Source organism: Emydura macquarii, unplaced genomic scaffold, assembly GCF_026122565.2.
Source record: "Emydura macquarii macquarii isolate MOO-44397 ecotype Brisbane River unplaced genomic scaffold, CSIRO-AGI_Emac_v2 contig_2897, whole genome shotgun sequence".
NCBI classification, from domain to species: Eukaryota; Metazoa; Chordata; order Testudines; family Chelidae; genus Emydura; species Emydura macquarii.
The window spans coordinates 46,529,049-46,549,256 of record NW_027133034.1 but is presented as its reverse complement, the minus strand read 5'-3'; the positions used below and the strand labels follow the sequence as shown (position 1 = coordinate 46,549,256).

The 20,208-nt window shown below is 41.5% G+C and overlaps 1 protein-coding gene across 1 annotated transcript in view; it reads right to left on the bottom strand.

The window, feature by feature from the left end:
• The window catches only part of MAP1B (microtubule associated protein 1B), a 234,739-nt gene that overhangs the window by 7,948 nt on the left and 206,583 nt on the right, over nt 1-20,208 (bottom strand). The window contains exons 4-5 of the mRNA XM_067569069.1: nt 19,133-19,273; nt 4,789-11,659 (exon numbers count right to left, since the gene is read on the bottom strand). Of these exons, the coding sequence (XP_067425170.1) occupies nt 4,789-11,659; nt 19,133-19,273 (7,012 nt within the window). The remainder of the gene's footprint in view (nt 1-4,788; nt 11,660-19,132; nt 19,274-20,208) is intronic.

Below are 20,208 nucleotides of genomic sequence, written 5' to 3'. Positions count from 1 at the left end.
GGAGTTAGTACCTGCATCACACAGCCATTGCTATATTTCAGTACATTCTGAAGCACTTATGATGTTGTCCTATTATATCTAATGGCATGCTCCAATTTGGTTACATCCCATATATAAGCTTTATTGGGAGAAAAAGAATAGAATAAATTTAACTAGCTATCTGATACAACAGAAATTAATTATCAGATATAGCCAATCATTTGGACTGTATCCAAGAATGATTGTTATTAAGTATTCAAGAATTATCACCCAGTCACTGTGATTACTGAATTACCATTCAATTAATGCGATTATTTTTTCCAGTACAATCATAGCTACAGGCCCTTGGAATTCTTTTGCATGTCTGATGGTAACACAGCTCTGACCCTTTTTCTTTTCAAGACATCAGTATCGTTACTCAATGCCAATCCTGCCATTCATGCAAACCGTCCCATTTACTTCAACAGGACTATTTGAGGAAATAGTGTTTGGCTCTTAATTGTGGTATGCAGGTTTAGAGGCAGTCCTGGGACTCTTGAGTCACCATCATAACAAGGATGGGAGATATCTGTTGATATGCTAGGACAGTGGTCCCTAACCCTTTTAGGTCACGCCTCCCCCTTACCCCTGCCCACACCCCTCTGGTTCCCCCCAACTGGCGCTGGGAGCAAGGCCATGGTTGGGGCCAGGGGCCATGGTTGGGAGTGGGGCTGCGATGGCCAGGGGCTGTGGCTGGGAGTGGGGCTGTGGCAGAGTCGGGAACAGCAGCTGGGGGCCAAGACTGGGAGCAGCGGCTGGGGAGGCTGCAGCTGGGAACAGTGGCCAGGGACTGCGGCTGATGGGGGCAGAGCAGGGAACAGCGGCCGAGGCCAGGTGCTGAGGCTACAACCAGGAGTGGGGCCGCAGCAACTGGCGGCTGAGGCTTGGAGCCAAGCCAGGAACCATGGTCAGTGGGCGGGGCCAAGAGCTGAGGCCAGAGCCATGGCTGGGGCTGGAGCAGAGCTCAAGGCAGAGCAGGGCGGGGTGACTCTAACTTCTCTGCTCCCCGTGGGGGCTGGCCCAGGCCCTGACATCCCCGCCACTTTCCTCTGCACACCCCTCCCCCCCATTTAGGGATCTAGGAGGATCTTGTAGGCACCTACTATATGTACGGAGAGCTAGAAGAAAGGGAGGGAGGAACTTAGAGCACACTGAAATCTTCTGAAGTGAACACCCAAGGGAGCCAGCAAAAATGAGTTGCACAGTAAAGATAGTCTTCAAAAATACTGAACTACTTCGTACTAGAAACTTCACAGGGACATTTTAAAGTAGTCACTTAAGCGGACGGTTGCCTACTGGAGATAATAGTATCTACTCTCAAAGATTATTTTATATGTAGAGTGGAGGGAAGGAAACTGCACAGATTTTCCTCTAGATTTCAAATTTCTTTATTCTAACTTAGCCCAACCCGATATCCTCCTGACTTGTGAAAGGACAAAACACAGTTGGCATATATACATTTCAAAATTATTATTTTCTAAATGCCTTCAACAGTATATAAAACAAAACAATATAGGATTACTTTTCAAAGATAGCATGCACAGCTGTGCCCATACATTTGAGCACCTACATTTATGTGCACAAAGATTTGATGGAGGTGTAGACACTCACTATATGCATGTGCAAACATCTAATCTGTGCTTAGCCAATGGAATGTTTGTGCACATAAATTAGGTACATGCAATTAAATGTGCCTAAATTTGAAAATCTGGCTCTATATTATGAAGTTTGGGGAAAGCTTCATTTTGATGCCAAGTCTTGTGATGCACATGTTCCAAAAAGAGGTTTTTAATTGAAAAAAGGTGTAAATTCTTGACATTCTAACAAAAATATTATAAAAGACACTGCTATAATCATGCACAGGATAATGGCATGAGCTCAGAATTATAACATGATCAATAACTATTCAGATGTTCACAAAATGTATTCCATTAATCTCACCACGGTGTTACAAAGCATGTACTTAAAATACTAAGTGACCTATGCAATACCTTCTTAATAAATTCATAGATTTTAAGGCCAGAAAGGCCCATTGTGAACATCTAGCCTGATCTTCTGCCAGGAGCGTGAGCAGGAACTTAAATATGACCGCTTTTGGAGGGACACAGAGCTCCTCTAACCCCTTTGTGGCCCGAGGAGCTTGCTCTCCCCATCATGGCACCGGGGCTGGAGTTCCGTGCCCCTGCCGATTACTGGGGGGCATGCCCCTGCTTGCCCCCTCCCCCCTTGCCTCCTGCATAGATTTCCCTGAATTAATTTCTGCTTCAAGTCCAATAGCTGTTGTTGAACTAAAGTAGGGGTTGGCAACCTATGCCAAATGTGGCACACAAGATGATTTTGAGCGGCACTCACACTGCCATTGGCGCCAGGGTTGTATAAGTTTTGGTGGCGCTGGAAGCGGCTCCTGGCCAGGGCGCTGGGCCCACGTCACGTGGGAGAGGGGTGGGGTTGAGAGGGGGTAGCAGCTGCCACATGGTGCCGCCTGGGGCCAGGAGCGGCTCCTGGCCAGGATGCTGGGTCCACGTCACGTGGGAGATGGGTGGGAGGGGGTAGCGGCTGCCACACGGTGCTGCTTGGGGCCAGGAGTGACTCCTGGCCAGAGCACTGGGCCCACGTCACTTGGGAGAGGGGTGGGGGGGAAGGGAGAAGACATGGCATGCCACTTCCGAAAGGTTGCCGACCCCTGAACTAGAGCTTAATTTTTAGAAAAGCAACCAAATCTGATTAAAAAATTTCCAGTAAGGAAGAATCCACCACAACCCTTGGTAAATTGTTCCAATGGCTAATTACACTCTCTATTACAAAATTGTACCTTATTTCTAGACTAAATGTGTTTAGCTTCATCTTACAGCCATTGGATCTTGTCACACCTTTCTCTGCTACACTAAAGAGCCTTCTATTATCAAATTTCTGTTCCCCAAGTAGGTGCTTATAGACTGTGATCAAGTTACTCCTTAATCTCTCTCTTTGTTAAAATGAACAGATTGAACCCCTTGAGTCTTTCATTATAAAGGCATGTTTTCCAATTCTTTAATCACTCATGTCTCTTCTCTGAACCCTCTCCAATTTTTTAGCATCTTTTTTTACATGTGGGCACTATATAACTGGACACAATATTCCAATAGCAGCTGCACATTTCATAATTTTATTTCATAAAAAATATAGTTTCTGTTCCAGCCCTACAACATGCACGGTAGATTTTTTTGTTCTCAGACATATTTAACACAGGCAGAAGTTCAGGGTGGAATGTAATGCGCTATGGATTTCATCTTACTGCAGCTCCAAAAAGGATGTACCAACTATATATCTACATTGGGAGTCCAGGGACAGTGGAGCAGCATATGCATAGAGAGACTAGATAGTCAAGGGTTGATCTGGTAGAAACATATCCTAGTACTGCAGCTAGACTAGGGAAGGAGAAGGCTCTCTATACCATCCTCTCTCCACTCCAGATAGCACAGATTTAAATCTGCTAGGAATGCATCCTAGTATTGCAGCTTCTGCAAAGTTACATTAGGGAAGGAGAAGGTTCTCTATACCATCTTTTCTCCACCCCAATAGCACAGATTTAGATCAAAAGGTGCAATTTCTCTATATGGGATGAAATATATAGTCCAGTAGAAATAAATCCTCTTTCTGATATGATAATAAACCACTAATGATTTGCTTTTGTTATTTAATCAAGTAATATAAAGTTAAGCATGGATTCATGACCAAGCCAGGAAAAATATGACTTAACCCATGAACCCCACAAATAACAGCGCATACGTGCGCCACTGCAGAAGGCACTAAAGCCGGCCCTACAGATACCACTAAGGAAAAAATCTCCAGCACCAGTGCATGGGGCGCACACACAAACCTGACATGTGATGGACATGAGCAAGCACTTGAAGAAAAAAATAATCAAATCCCACATAAAACAAATTGGTCAATAGCTGAATTTTTAAATTCTAGCTATATCTACACAGAGATATTTCAGTTTTCACCATAATTTTTGTACTGACAACTGAAAACCACTTTATTTATACCAGATTCTGCAGGTTCCTAGCTGCAGGATAGAGTGCATTTTATTACAGATTATCCTTGAGTTCAATAAGCCCTCAGTGTAAACCCTGCAGGGGAACTCTGCTTTTTTGATTTACAGCTTCTTTGAATGCACAGGGAAGTCTGTAGGAAATTATCTCCCTATATGTTTAGAGAATCACCACCACCACAAGATTGTAGCCAGACTTCATGGAAGTGCATGCTTAGATAATTGCCAGTATTCTCAATACTTAATAAAGAGTAATGCAGTAGAACAGTAAAACACATCTAATTTCCTATTACACTCACACTACTCGAACTAATTAACTAGGCTTGTTCACTTTACAATTATGTGTCTAAATTATGTTGATAATGAAAAAAAAATAGTTCCTTACTATTCATTTAACTTTTCATATAGCAATTTTCAGTTTAGCTGGCTGGCTAACATTTTGGACACATAACTGCATTCTGTATTTCATATACTTCCTAACTGTTTGAGATCAAAGCAAATTTACACATCTAAATAATCATAAGGTTTTTCCAGATTGAAGAGTTAAGTCAGTTAATTTAATTAATTTAAATGTGAAACTTTAATACTATAGATTTTTAATAAACATGGATTTTTCTCAGCCATACATCACAGGCCAGATTCTCAGCTGATAAAATATCAACACAGCTCAACTGCATCAGCCGAGAATCTGGCCCCACATCTTTTCCTGTTACACACAGGTCCTGATCTTTTCTTACCTGAAGTTGCTGTCTTTGCTGACTTTGATGTTGTGGAATTTGTTGCATTCTTGGCCTCCTTATCTTTCTCTTCAACACGGGTAGATTTTACTTCTGGAATAGAGGTATTTTTGGCTGCTTTCTCCACAGACTCTTTCTTCTTTGGAGAAGCTGTTCTGGAAACTTTGTCTAAAGACTCCTTTAAGCCTCCTGGTTTTGGTGAAGCCACCTGCTTTGATTTGCCATCACTTTTTTTGGCAGGTGAGGAAGACTTGGTCTTAGTACCCTGTTTTTTAGTTTTTGTCTTTTCTTTCAGGTCCTTCTTCAAAGGTTTGCCTAAGTTCTGATCAACAGGCAAAGCTTCTGGGTCTACCATTGATACATCTGGGTTTCGGGGAGAAGGACTACGGTCTTGCATTGGGACTGGTGGAGGATCAATATGTTTGTATGTAATTGTTTTATCAGTTGGAATGGTTTCAGATTCATCTTCTGAGTCAATATTAGCATCTGCAGTAATAGAAGGGCATTCTTCAGTCTCTGGGGGAACATCTGAATCGGTCTGAGATGGAGCAGACTCGCTTACTGAGGTGGGAGGAGTTTCATCACACTGGCGTGCTTGCTGTTTTCCTCCTGAAGGTGGCTGGGCTCCTCCAGACTGGGTTAATGGTTTTTCTTGCTCTTGAGACTGTTCTTCACTTGCAAACCACTCCAGGGGATTCGGGTTGATGAATGAGGGTGAAAGTTCTGTTTTGGGATGTTTGTACTCACAGGAAGACACCAGGCATAAATCAACATCTTGACGGGTTTCTGCTAGAGATGACTTTTCTGCAGCAAAACGTCTGTCTCTCTCATAGGAATAACTAACAGCTTCAGGTGACCTTGTTGTTTTCCCAGGTGTCTCATAGGCATAACCAACAGCCTCAGGTGACCTCATGAATTTCCCAGTTGTCTCGAAGGAGTAATCCATGGCTTCAGGTGACCTGGTGGTTTTCTCTGTTGGCTCATAGGAATAACTTACAGCCTCAGGTGACCTATTGCTTTTCCCAGCTCTCTCATAGGAGTATTCCATGGCTTCAGGTGACCTGGTGGTTTTCTCTGTTGGATCATAGGAATGACTAGCAGCCTCAGGTGACCTGGTGGTTTTCCCAGCTCTCTCATAGGAGTATTCCATGGCTTCAGGTGATCTGGTGGTTTTCTCTGTTGGATCATAAGAATAACTAACAGCTCCAGGTGACCTGGTAGTTTTCTCTGTTGGATCATAAGAATAACTAACAGCTCCAGGTGACCTGGTGGTTTTCCCAGTTCTCTCATAGTAATAATCCCTGGCTTCAGGTGACTTAGTGGTTTTCTCTGTTGTCTCATAGGAGTAACTAATGTCCTCAGGTGATCTAGTGGTTTTCTCTGCTGTCTCATAAGAATAAATAATGGCCTCTGGTGATCTAGTGTTTTTTTCTGCTGTCTCATAGGAATAACTAAGAGCGTCTGGTGACTTGGTGGTTTTCCCAGTTGTCTCATAGGAATAACTAATGGCCTCTGGTGATCTAGTGGTTTTCTCTGCTGTCTCATAAGAATAACTAATGGCCTCTGGTGATCTAGTGGTTTTCTCTGCTGTCTCATAGGAATAACTAATGGCCTCTGGTGATCTAGTGGTTTTCTCTGCTGTCTCATAGGAATAACTAATGGCCTCTGGTGATCTAGGGGTTTTTTCTGCTGTCTCATAGGAATAACTAAGAGCGTCCGGAGACTTGGTGGTTTTCCCAGTTGTCTCATAGGAATAACTAATGGCCTCAGCTGACCTACTGATTTTTTCAGTTTCATCTTTGTCTGCGGAGGCTAAAGGCTCTGGACTATACTTTGTTAGAGGGTCTTGTATGGTGTCATATGTTACTGAGGTATGATAACCAAATATTTTATCTGAGGACACATGCAGTGATAGTGATGGTGAGTGGCAAGCAGCAGTTGTTTCTTTGATTGCAGGAGGTGAATCTGAAAAACTAGGAGAGTATAAAGGAGAGGATTCTCTCGTAGTTAATGGAGATAAGTCAGACTTTGGTGAAAGCTTTTCTCCTAGGCTCTGCATCTTTTCTGAGGTAAATGAAGTATGCAGTGGCATATCTCTAGGTGGCATGACACCTGAGAGCATTTCCTCTTGCAGTGGAGAAGCCACCTGTGAAGGTGTATGTTCTGAGGAAGTTGAGGGTGAAGCTTCTATCTGAGATGCTGAAAGATCCTTTCCTTGAGTATAACATGTCTGCTCCACAGGTGATATCTTATGTGAAAAAGTAGGTTCCTGTATATCTGAGGGGCTATAATCTACTTCTGTTGGTCCATTTTCAGATATATGGTGTACACTAGTGCCTACTGTGGGATGTTCTGGAGATTGCCTACTAAAGTCCATTGCCAAAGACTGCTCAGGGGACTCCTGACTGAATTCCACAGACATAGCTGACTGCTCAGGAGATCTATGCTCTTGCACTGGAGTTCTCGATTTTGCTGTTTTAGGTGAAAAATCTGGTGGAGAAATTGACATGGGTCTTGGACATTCTTCTTTAGATGGAGACATTTCTGTTTCCTGAAAAATTGTTGGTGTTTGTACAACAGATACAGAAAGAGAATCATCAACTTCTGTAGAATGTGGTGATCCAACTTCAGCATGTAAAGAAGGAGATACATCATCTGTAGTTGGCTCTGGAAAAGAACTAGTAGCAACAGATGCTGTGGAAACAGAAGCAACTCCTTCTATATGTGAATATGTGTCTTCTGCTACAACGTCATCAACAGGAGTTGCAGATTTGTCAGAGACTGTACCTTCAGAAATTGACATTTTGGTGTCTTCTTTAAAGGATCCAAACTGGCTGATCTCTATTTGAGTAGGAGACAGATCACCTGTTAACTTCCTTTCATCCAAAACCAGTGCAGACTGAGAGCTGATAGTTTCAATATCCTCCATATTCTTTTCAAGACCAAAGCCTTCTTTACCTGGCATAAACACCAAACTTTTTTCATCTTTTTGTCCTTGGAAAAGATCCACAGAGGTGACTTCAGAAACTGGGCTTATCTGAACAGGAGACTCTTCTTTTTCACTTTTCTTCTCAAAAGGACTCTCAGTCCGTCTGGCAGTTGACTTTACATCGGCAGTCAAAAATGTATCATCAGAACCCTCTGAACCTATCAGTGGTGGACTTCGTAAAGGAGAGAGAACTTTTTCAATAGGCGATTCTGAGTCTGGCACAGGCTCATCCATAGGGCTAATTCTGGGTTTTGCAGGCTCATCTTTGGCATCACTAAATTCAAAACTAACTGGAGCTTCTGTTGCCTTTTCAATGAGTTCAGAAGGAAGTCGGCTGGACTTTTCATCAGTGGGAGATTGATAATAAGGTGTGTGGCCTGCACTACCAACAGCAGACTGTGAAGGAGATACCACTTCTAATGTTTTATCATCAGGGCTGGCACAGTGCTCTTCAATGATTTCTTGATGTTCATCAGGCAATGCAGTGAGAACTACAGGTTCAATTGATGCCTTAATCTCATTGGGTGTCAGGGAAAAGTTCACACTACGTTCACTTAGTGGTGTTTTAGCAACTGGCGATGGACTCTGAACTGGACTCTTAGCTGGGCTACACTTTTCATCAAATGCCTCTGAAAAGGTACCTTTGATTTCTAATTTAGCTGTACTTTTGATTTCATTTTCTCTTTGAGAGTATATTTCTTGAAAGGAAGATTTGCAGAATCTGTCTTCCTCTAATGAAGAAGGGGGAGAGATAGTAGAAGCTGAAGCATTATAATCTTTACCTTCTGTGGCATCTGTTTTTGATCCTTCAGATAATCCATTGAAAGCATCATGAAGTGGAGTGAGTTTAGGTCTAGTATATTCTTGAGAGTAAAGTGATGACTCATACTTAGTAATGTTTACAAATTCTTGAGAAGGTGATTCACTTTCTTCGTTGTTTGTTTCATCACTCATAATATCCCGAGGAGTGGACATTTCATCCATTGGTGTTGGCTCACTGGATATTTCAATAGTAGACTGAGTATAACCTGAAGTAGCAGTGAATTCCTCATGTTGGTCTTCTCTATTTTCTTCATCAGAAACAGTTGCTTCACTTTCTGAACCTCCAGGTAAAGTCTCATCATGGATAGAAGATGCTGGTTCAACAGCTGGGGACTGAAGTTCAGTGTGTTTAGTAGGTGTGATTATGAGTAAGCCATATTTATCTTCAACTTCACCAGCCTCTGCTGCTTTGTCTACCACAGCCATAACATAATCTTCTTCAGTGTCTACTTTTTCAGTTTCCTCTTCTTCATCTCTGACATCCTCTGTTTTGTCTTCTTCCTCAGCTTCTTCTTCAGTCTCTTCAGTTTCTGCCTTTTCCACTGTCTCTTCCATATCTTCTTCAGCTCGCTCATCCCCTGCCTCAGACTCTGCCTTTTCAGCATATTTATCTTTAGTTTTAGCATGTGCGTCAGCTTCAGTCTCTCCCATTTCTCCCACCGCCTCCATATCCCGTTTTGTGATGCCCAGCATTGCTTTTTTTTCCTCATCTTCACCTTGTTCCTCAGCCTCCTCTGTCTCTGCTTTTTCTTCATAATCACCTGCTTCGGATGATTCCTCAAAACCAGTCCCTTCATCTTCAAATTTTTCATTGTCATCAACCCTTTGCTTTTCTACAGGCTCCAGCTCTTCAGGTGTCTGTTCACATTCACCCTCAGCTTCAGTGGTCGTTATGCCTTCATCAGGAGAGTCAGCAGGTCCTTCGGTATCTACTTTTTCTTTCTGGATTTCATATGCTTCCTTTTGTTCTGAATCTGCTAGTTTCCCTTCATCTTCTATTAACTCTATCTGAGGCTTTATTTCCTTTACTACTACTACTTCTTCAGCCTTTAATTCTTCAAAGTCTTTTGTTAGATCCTCTGGTGAAGACATAAGGGATCTCTCAGCTTCAAGTTCTTTTCCATTAGCTGCTACTCCAGCAGCTGCTACTGCTGCTGCTGCAGCAACTGCTCCCACTGCTGCCACAGCAGCTTGTGTTTCACTGACCTTGCTTTCTTTCTTTACTATCTTAATTTTGCCTTTTTCCTTTGGTTTACCAACAGGCCCAGCTTCCTTTTTAACAGATTCCTCTTTCTTTTGTGCTTTAGGTTTTGTAGCAGGCTTTCGGGCTTCAGTTGATGGAGCAAGTGTTTTCTTTGTTTCTTTAGGAAGCTTTTTGGTGTCTTTTTTGGATTCTTTTTCTTCCTTCTTAATTTCCTTTTTCTCTTCTTTTTTAGCTTCCTTTTTAGCTTCCTTTTGGGGAGTTTCTTTCTTTAGTTCTTTTTTAGGCTCTTTTCTCTCTTCCTTTTTCACTTCTTTTTTCACTTCTTTCTTGATTTCTTCCTTTTTAGGTTTTTCCTCTTTCTTGGTAGGTGTTTTCTCCTCTTTTTTAGAAACCTCTTTCTTTGGTTTTTCTTTTTCCTCCTTCTTTTCTTCAGATTTTACTTTCACTTCCTTTTTCACATGCTTCTCCTTTGCAACTTTTGGTTTGACATCTGCTGCTTGTTTTTCAGCAACTTCAGATTTCACTAACGGCTCCTCCTTATCTATCATATCTTTTTCTGTTACTGAAGGTTTTGTCTCTGCTTTTGCTGGTTTCTCCTTTTTTACTGTAGTCTTTTCCTTGCTTTCTACTTTTTGAGGCTTTTCTGGAGGACTAGGCTTTGCTGGTTCACATGCTTCTTCTTTAGATTCTTTTCTGACTGTCTTGGTTGATAGCGTCTTTGTGGCAGGCTTGAGACTTTCTTTGCTGTCTGTTCGCTGTTTCAGCTTTGCTTGTTTCACTGCTGGACTAGCTATATTACCAGCTAGATCCTTCTGTGTAACCATTGGTTGTTTAAGGAAGTCTAAATGTTTGAGTTTTTCCAGTCCTTCTAGTATGTTATATTGGGTACTGTTTCCTGGAAACAAAACTCGGATAATTTTTTCTGCAGGATTTGCTGGATGCCATACGATCAATGATGAGACCGAGGTCAAATAGGATACTGGAATATCTACCTCCTGACCATTTGGTAGCAGTAATTCAGCTTTATCTTTACTTGTACTAGTCCACTGCTGCATAAAATACTGCATCTCTTTGCTGTTTTTGACTGGATTGAGCACATACATCTCAAGTTTGCCTACTCCCATTTTTTGAAATAGAATGATAGGGTCAATGGTACTTCCTATGCTTCTAAATAGAGGTTCTGGTTTCATAGACAATTTATTCAAATACTGGAGAGTGAAACAAGCTTCTTCTATGCTTCTTTTTACCCTAAAATTAGGATCAGGGTTTTTCAGATTTTCAGGAACATTGAGGAATACAACTCCTAAATCAGGTGAGATCAGATTTTTCATCCAGTCACTGTTGGTAGTAGAACCTTGTGACTGTTCCTCTTCTAACTCAGCTATCTTTCGCTGTAGCATGCTATTGATTCCTGGTAGATTATCATCCCCTATATGGGTGAGCAGAATCGAATCCACTCTGTCTAAATGTCGGATAAGTTTCCAGAAGCAAGATTTTCTTTCAGATCCCCCATTAATAAGCATATTGAATCCATTCACTGCAAACAATGCAGAGTCCCCTCTTCCACCTGGGAAAATATAACAGCAGGGTTTTGAGAGCTTCAAGAAACCTCCAGAAGTTGGTGGCTCCAAAATGTCAAAAGGTGATGGCACTTCTACTGATTCTGACAGATACTCTGTGAATTCAGAAAGTCCTTCCATTTCAGGCAATATGGATGCTGAGTTGAGTTTAATGTTGATGAAGTCTTGAAGGTTATGTTTGTCAAGGTTTGAATTTTTCCAGTCTCCTTCCTCCGGGCAAAACAGAGTTAAGCTGGCTTTGTTGGCAGGGTGTGTTGTGCTCAATAATTCACCAATCTAGCATTGTAAAACAAAAAGACAAAAGGTAGGTGTGAATTTATAATAGAAATGTTATATAAAAATGTAACATAGCAAGGCTGTCCTTGGGTTAGTACAAGCTACAGTATAAGCTTCAGACTAAAGATACAACATTCCTTTTTATTCTCTTTTTCACATGACAGTAGCCAATTCTAGGTGCTAAAGGAATCTGTTACTATTCTCTCATTGCTGTACTGTTTTTAAATACAAAGGACCAGACTGTGCCTGGCCCCTTCCTTGGTGCTTAAGGCACCTCTTGCATCCTTCACAGAGAGGCTGCGTACAATGGGAGTCCTTATGCTGAGAAGAGTTTGAGGTTTCCATGGGGCTGTCACTGCTAGTAGTGCTACTCTCTGAAAAAGAACTGTGAACCTCTCCACTTTTCCTAACCAACTGGTAGAGTGGGCCCACCACCTAGGGGAGCGCACATTATGCCCTCTTTACAGGGTGTGAAGCAGTGGCATCTCACAGGAGCTCCCAGAGGCATCTGAACCACACTACCTCCTGTAGCTCTTGCTAGAGCAGGATGCCTCTGCATCATTCCCAACATGGGGCTGTATTCCACAATTCTGTCATTATTTTAATGCCTTTTGAATGGTCTGGCTCCAAAAAAAGCCGGCATCAAGCCAGAGCTAGTTTAACTGCTGGCCAGTTCTTGACAAGAAGAGAAGCTGATTTACTGCTTAAAAGTATTGTTCTCAATGCTCTTTTAAGATCATTAATGTTCTGAAATAAGGTAAAGAGGCAGACCTACATATTCTTAGTGTGCAATTTTGCAAATATACACATTTTGAATGAAACTGTGGGCTTCATAGTGTTTATATATAATTAGATAATACAAGTACCATTTTATAGCCTTTTTAATAACTGCATGTGTTTAGTAATTAAACTCTGTATAACAGAGCATATATCATATATTAATTTATATATGTAAACTCAGAGCAAAAGAGAGAACCACAGCTGAGTGTTATGGATAAAAATCCTTTTGGCAACATTTTGATTTAAAAAAATCATGGCCCAAATTCTGAGCTTTTACCAGTTGAAATCCAGGATAAAACAGGGTTACTTACCAGTAACTGTTGTTCTTCGAGATGTGTTGCTCACGTCCATTCCAGTACAGGTGTGTGCACGCCACAGTGCACGGTTCCCGGAACTTTTTTCCCTTTAGCAGACCCCGTAGGCCGGCTCTGGTGTACTCCGGGGTCTGGTGATGGCCTAGTTGATGGTTCACTTGGCAGCTATTTGGCCTTCCATCACCTGCTAGTGGGGAGATCCCCGTTCTCCCATCCCATGTTGGTCAGGGTGCTCAAGGGGGTGGAGAGGCGGTATCCCCAGGTCCGCAACCCGGTGCCTCCCTGGGATATCAGCCTGGTCCTCTCGAGACTCATAGGGCCCTCCCCCTTGGAACCCATGACTTCATGCCCTCTGCTGCGCTTCATGGACGCTAGCCTTCCGGGCAGCCATTACCTCAGCTTGGGGGGTCTCCAAAATTAGGGCCTTGACCTCGGAGCCCCCTTATACACTATTCTATATGGATAAGCTGCAGTGGAGGCCACGCCCGGCCTCCCAGCCTGGGTTGGTTTCCCAATCTCGTTGTAACCACGATTGATCTCTCCCTGTGTTTTTCCCAAACCGCGCTGTTTGGCGGAGGAGCAGAGATGGCATTCACGAGCCCTGGCCTGCTACATTGAAGACACGGCTGTTCCAGAAATCGATGCAGCTCCCCGCCACGGGGGGACGGACCAGATGAAAGGATCACCGGTCTCCACCCAGCACATCTCCGCGTGGATCCCATCCTGCATCAAGTGCTGCTATGAGCAGGCGTATGTGCTGCTGCCGGGTGTCATCACAGTGCATTCACCCAGTGCTAAGGCCTAGTCTGCGGCTTTTCTGGAGAGAGTGTCCCTATAGGACATCTGCAAAGCAGCCGCCTGATTATTGGTCCACACCTTCATGTCCCACTATGCCATCGTTCAGCAGGCGAGAGAGGATGTAGGATTCAGTAGAGCCATGCTGAGGGCAGCTCACCGGTAACTCCTACCCACCTCCAAGGTGTGGCTATTTAATCACCTATACTGGAATGGATATGAGCAATCACTCGAAGTAGAAAACAGGGTTACTTACCAGTAACTGTTGTTCTTCGAGATGTGTTGTTCATGTCCATTCCACACCCACCCCCCGTCCCCGCTGTCGGAGTTGGCAGAAAGAAGGGACTGAGAGGGCGTAGGGCCGGCAGTGCCTCGTGCTGCAGCATGCACAGGGCACTCCAGGGGGCACCAGAGCCGGCCTACGGGGTCTGCTAAGGGGAAAAAAGTTCCGGGAACCGTGCACTGTGGCGTGCACACACCTATATTGGAATGGACATGAGCAATCACTCGAAGTAGAACTCCACTGATTTCTCCACTGTTGAATAACATTCTGAGACCTAAAACAGACACTGAAGTGAAGGATTATATGAACAAGAAGTCTTGGTGTTCTAATACAAAAAGCTATTGTTCTGTTCCAGTCTGAATTAAAGACATATGTTTGGTGGTCTCAGATTAGTAAACAGAAAATAAAAGCACATAATATTTCAACCCTTCACTGACAAATTTCCTCTTTTCAGATTGCTCTCAGAGTTCAGAAATCAGCACAACTATGAAATGGCTCCAAAATGAAAAAGAGTCCTGGGGACTGGCATGCAAATATGCACAGTAGGGCCAAATTCCACCATTGGATACACATGAAAACTCCCATTGAAGTCAATGGTAGTTGCATAAGTTCTGAAGACAGAATCTGGCACCAAATGTTTCCCTTGGCTTCCAAAATTCTCATATCTATCAAAGACAGAAAGCATATGTCTTGAAAGTGGATAATGGTTTTCCCAGACTAGAATCTGATAGTGGCTAAAATAAAAGACACCACAAGATATTCTGTTTGTGAGCAAAAACAAATTGTGTCTAGCAAGGGCAGCTAAATAGTTATGTGTTGATGTGAGTCTCTACTTTGCCACCATTAGGGACCAGTTGGGAGAACAGCAATAAAATGGTACAGTACACACTACTGTCTCTGTAGCCCTCTGTAACCATAAGAGAAGGAGGATTCAGAACTGAATAATTTTGTACTTAGTATTCTGAATTGGCAGTTCAAAAACTCCTGTCCACAAGGCTCAAAGAGTTACATGAGCCTGACTCCTGAATTTCAGTTGCCCCCTATCATCAAGAAGGATTTTTACATACCTCGTATGGCATCCATATTTAGTCTTTTTAATCCCAGTCATAGGGCAATCCCCACACCAGACAGTTCCTATTTGTTTTATCATAAATAAAGTACATGGAAGAGACCTCAATTTGCTCATGACAAAGATACTACAAAACTGTTCAAGCATCATTTTTTTTAAAATAATTCAGTCAAATAACTGAATAGGGAGACCAAATGTCAATGCAATTTGTGAGAGACACAAGGTGGGTGAGATAATGTCTTTTATTGGACCAGCTTCTGTTGGTGGAAGAGACAAGTTCCTGAGTTTCAGAGAGCTCTTCCTCTCTGTGAAGCTTGAAAGCTTGTCTCTTCCACCATCATAAATTGATCCAATAAAAGATATGACCTCACCCACCTTGTCTTTCTCATATCCTGGGGCCAACACAGCTACAGTAACGCTGCAAATGCAATTTTAAGTGTATTCACCATCTTGCAAACAAAATATTACAGAACACTTTTCAGGGATAGTCAATTGTAATTAACATCTAAAACGAAGACTTTTATACAGATGATTTAGATTAGACAACAGCTGAATAAACTGAAAATTTTGGACCATAAACTGGATTACCAAAAGGAATGGGGAGCACTATAATAATTAAAGTTGTGTGTCTAGGAGACATTTTATTTCAGGGGAGCTCTGAAGATGTGTGTGTATCTTGCTCTCCTCTTTTCGTTGTGTTATGGAATTTATTTTCAGAATTTACTGAAAGTAAAATTCAACAGAAACAGAATTAGTGGATATTATCCATACAATAATAATCTACCCAATGTGTATGGGTAAGTAACTAATAAAAACAGAAAAGGAATAAAATCCAAGTAGAACAGCTGTTTTATGTTCACATCTCATCCTTACTAAGTATATAAACCAACTTGTGGAGTATAAATAAATCTTATCCAAATGTGAGACATTGCTTTCTTCCAGACAAAGCTGAGACAGGACAAAAAAGGGAGGGAGTAAAAAAAAGGAAAGAGTAAAAGGAGGAAAATGGGAGAGCTGTATTAATTGCAATCATAGAGAAAGGAAGGAAGGGGGAGAGAGGTGGCAATGATAGGCAAACTGCAGCAGTAAAATTAAGCACATGCATAACTCTGAGTGGGATATAAATGGTGCCTAGCTCCTTGTGCTGGGCCTCTGCTCAGGGGTGAGTTTCAGTCTATAAAAACACATTATTCTGGGAAGAGAAAGTGGCATGAAGGTCTCTTCATTCAGTTCAATGAGACAAAGTCTGATAGAGGGATAATGAGCTAATTCAGCACCTCTCTGATCTGGGTGCAGATGGTTTCCTATGCAGGGACAATTTTCTGGCAAAATCTGAGGTTGTATGGTAAGAAGGTGGGTGAGTGGTCACTGAATCAGTGATGTTGATGGTCTGTAGTCTGGAAGGTAATGGGCATTCAAAATTTTGTTTTACACTGATAAGAGGGATAAGTATGTGATAGCATTGAGCACTGGTGAGGACTGACCCATGAAAAAGTGGATGAGCAGCAGTTTTAGACACAAATCCCTTCAGTGTGGAGTAGCAAGTTCAAGAATACACCGAAAAATGGTTTTGATGGAAGAGCTGATTTTAAGGTTGAATTGATAACATGAATCAAGGAGATTGGATATGTGTTTGAAATGGTATAATGGAACCATCCTCATGAAGATCCAAAAATATTTTAACATTCTATTGCTCCCAAAGGTTGCTTCTGAAGTTTCTTTTCCTGCTTATCACGGGTAAGTTGTTTCAAAAAAGAAAGTTGGTGAGGCAGACACTAGTTTTTTGAAAAGTCCATTACATTTTTAAGATCAGCCCATGATGAGTCAATAAAAGGGTTTCTTTTGAGAGGGACAGGTGAGTTTGAAAAGAAAGTAGTTTGGGTATAGAAGAAAGGTAAAGCTTGACCCTCCTTACCTGACAGCACAAGTGGATTGTATCAATAAGTGCTTTACATGCTAGGAATCCACTGACCATGTTTCTCAAATAGTAGGCTACATAGTAAAACAGAAAATCGGACAGACCTAGTCTGCCATTTTACCGAGACCATTTTAATTATCTAGTGGGAAAGTCTTGGGTTCTTTTGAGCCAGGTTAAGTAAGCTGTGAAAAAAAGGCTGACAGCTTTAAAAAGGAAGATGTATGTGGTGTACAGAATCTGGAGGCTATATTCCTTTCAGAATTTCGGCTTTGAAAATGAAAAGCATGGGCAGTTTCTCCCACTTTAATTTCACTGGTATGTTTTCAGAGCTCTTCCCTCAGTTACACTAGTCAGTCATATCTGACAGACTAGTCACTAGTCAGTGTATATCACTCAACTTCAGTGGAGTTGCACTGGTGTCATGAAAGCAGAATTTGACCCACAGTCTCTGTCTAGAGATATTGGACCAATTCTGCTCATAACTATTCCTGTGCAACCCTATTATCAGATGAGGTTGCCAAGGTATAACTGCCTATTATCTTTTGAGATCCACGGCGACATGCCAAGGAAAGATCTCTTGTTTTTGAAAAGACTGTTCCACACAAATATACATTTGTTAAAATGCATCAGTTGGGATTTCTCATTTTTTGCAGTGACTCAGTTGCTCAGAGGGAGAGTGAGTCAGTCAACGTAAAATAATGATTTCAAGTTGTGAAGAGCTGCTGTTAGGACAGTGGAATGAATGCCTACAGTGATCTGCTGAGGGAGAAGTTGCAGATGACATGGCAGGCATTGCCTGTGGAAAGATCTGGAATTCTGAATTGGATTAAGCAACAGATTTCCCCATCTGAAAGGAATTACAAGTAGATTACTTGAAGTCAGCCTTAGACCAATGTAGACCGATTGATAGAGAAAGAAACGTTCAGTATCCCAAAGAAAAGGTCAAATCTTACCCTGTGTTGTGTTAAGGGAGCAAGAAAGCATAAGATTCCTCTTCCCCTCTAGAGTAACTATGCCGACTGGTGTATCACAAACCCTAAAAGGAGTTGTCTCCCATTTAAGGAGTGTGGCCAGGATCCTACCAGCTAGTATGTATGCTGCTATTGGCAAATACTAGCCAGGAGTGCACAGTGCTCCTTTTTAAAAGGGCAGCAGAGTGTACCCCACTATCCAGTGTGGTTGTCACCCTGAACCATTCTCACAGCACCTGTAACAAGCAAGCTGACTACTCCACTCCCCTTCCCACAGTTTGGTTTTCTATTAGTAAGGATAGGATTTGGCCCCAATTTTGTATGCATTTTTAAAATCACATTGTTTTATTAATCAGCCAAAGATGCAGTACATTGTGGTTTATAGTTCGTCACACACTTGTTCTTTAACCTGATGGCAATTTTTAGATGTCACAATTGGTTTCAGATAGATATTATGAACCAGTCCTTCCCTTGGTGGTAAAGTGCAGCTCCCACTGAAGTCAACGGGAATCGCACCCCTGAAACAGAGCCAAACTAGACCCGATCTAGGAGAACTAGACTAGCTCTTCCTGATACTCAGCCAAGCTATATGTTTTGAGGGCTGGAATTTCAAATCTCACTTTTCTGAAATGCTCCTACTTTATTTTGGAAAATAATGTTCCAGTAATGAAGTTCTACAGTTGATTTAAATATATACTTTTACAGAACAGCCAAATTAAGCGTGACAGCTTGTTTACCATGAGTTCCTGTGCCCTATGGGAGCTTGCAGACACCATGTATTAAACAAGACAACAGAATAATGAGTACAGAAACAAACATACTTAAATACTGGTGTACTTCTTGGTTAGCTGCTTATAATTTTTGGTATATAACAGACACACACTTTCCTGATTTCACATATCAAATTTGAAATACTATGCAGCAAAAATAAACAGGTACAAGGCAAACAGTTGTTAACCCTACAGACTGCTGTCTTTGTCCTATTTAATGCTACATCAGGCAAAAACTGGCTTAAACAAGGTGTCAAACTTAATTGGGTTGCCTTGTAAAAGTATCCTGAATAAATAAGCTATACATTTTAGACATTTTCCATTTGTTAAGACTCCCTGTTTTTTTTTATTTAGTAAAGTTATGGTTGCAATTTGCCAATTTAAAATTTAATTACGTTGTTACATCAAAACTAAAATTAACGAATTAGCTGTTTTGAAGAAAACTATTAAGAGGGCTAATGGATGCCTACACTGAGGCTAATTTCAAATACATCAAGGTGGCCATCTACAGTGCATCTAAAAATATGTCATTATACTAAAACATAATGAAAGATTTTTTTGTTAAGGACAAACCTCTTGATCGGTGAAGATTTCAATGAAGTTCTGGAATGAGAAAGATCCTGATTGGAGGATGAGCTCTCCTGTGTTTTCAAAGCACTGGCCAGTTAGTACAAGAAGCTTGTGTCTTGCAGCATCTGTAATCATTAAGCGCACCTAAAGAGAAGAACAAAAGCATAAAAATAAATGCACCTACCACATTTCCAACCTTCCTCTTCTTTCTAAACCCTACTTTGCCTAATTTCAAATCCACCCTCCTCAACATCAAAGCTTCAAATCAAACATTACTGGGTTTCTATTCTGTTTATAAAGGACACTATTCTATTTATAAAGATGTTGTTGCAGCTGTGTTGGTCCCAAGGTATTAGAGAGACAAGGTGGGTGAGATAAAATCTTTTATTGGACCAACTTCTGTTGGTGAAAGAGACAAGCCTTCACACTTACACAGAGCTCTACTTCAGATCTGGGAAAGCTTGCAGGCTTGTCTCTTTCACCAACAGAAGTTGGTTCAATAAAAGATTGCTCCCAAAAAAGATAGGCAGACACAAATGGTTGACCTGTTAAAATATACAGACCATGTTGGGCCAAAACCATCCCTGATGCAATTCCATTGACACCCAGAAGAGTTAGTTACACTGTAAGACCCATCCTGTCTCACTTAAAAAAAGAACCAGAAAGAAAAAAACAGAAAAGGAAAAATTAAAGGGAAGGGGATAAAAAAATAAGTAGAGAGCAGGTACACTGAACAAACAAAACTGAAGAGACTGTGAAAAAGGAGCAAAGGAGAGTGAAAAATTCAAATAAAAAAATTACAATGGATCAAATGAATTCCTGATGTAACACTTCCTGGGTGTCACTGGAGTGACATCAGGGACGATTTTGGTCCAACGTGTTCTGTATATTATAACAGGTCAACCATTTGTGTCTGCCTTTCTTTTTTGGGAGGAATGATCATCTTTCCCCAATGCATAGCACTACCTGTCCTTTAATTAGAAAAACTTTACTGTCAACTAAATTTATCTTGATGAAAAAAAACCAGGTATAAATCAAATGAAAAAATGTACAAATTTGGACTAGTTTTGTGAACTCAA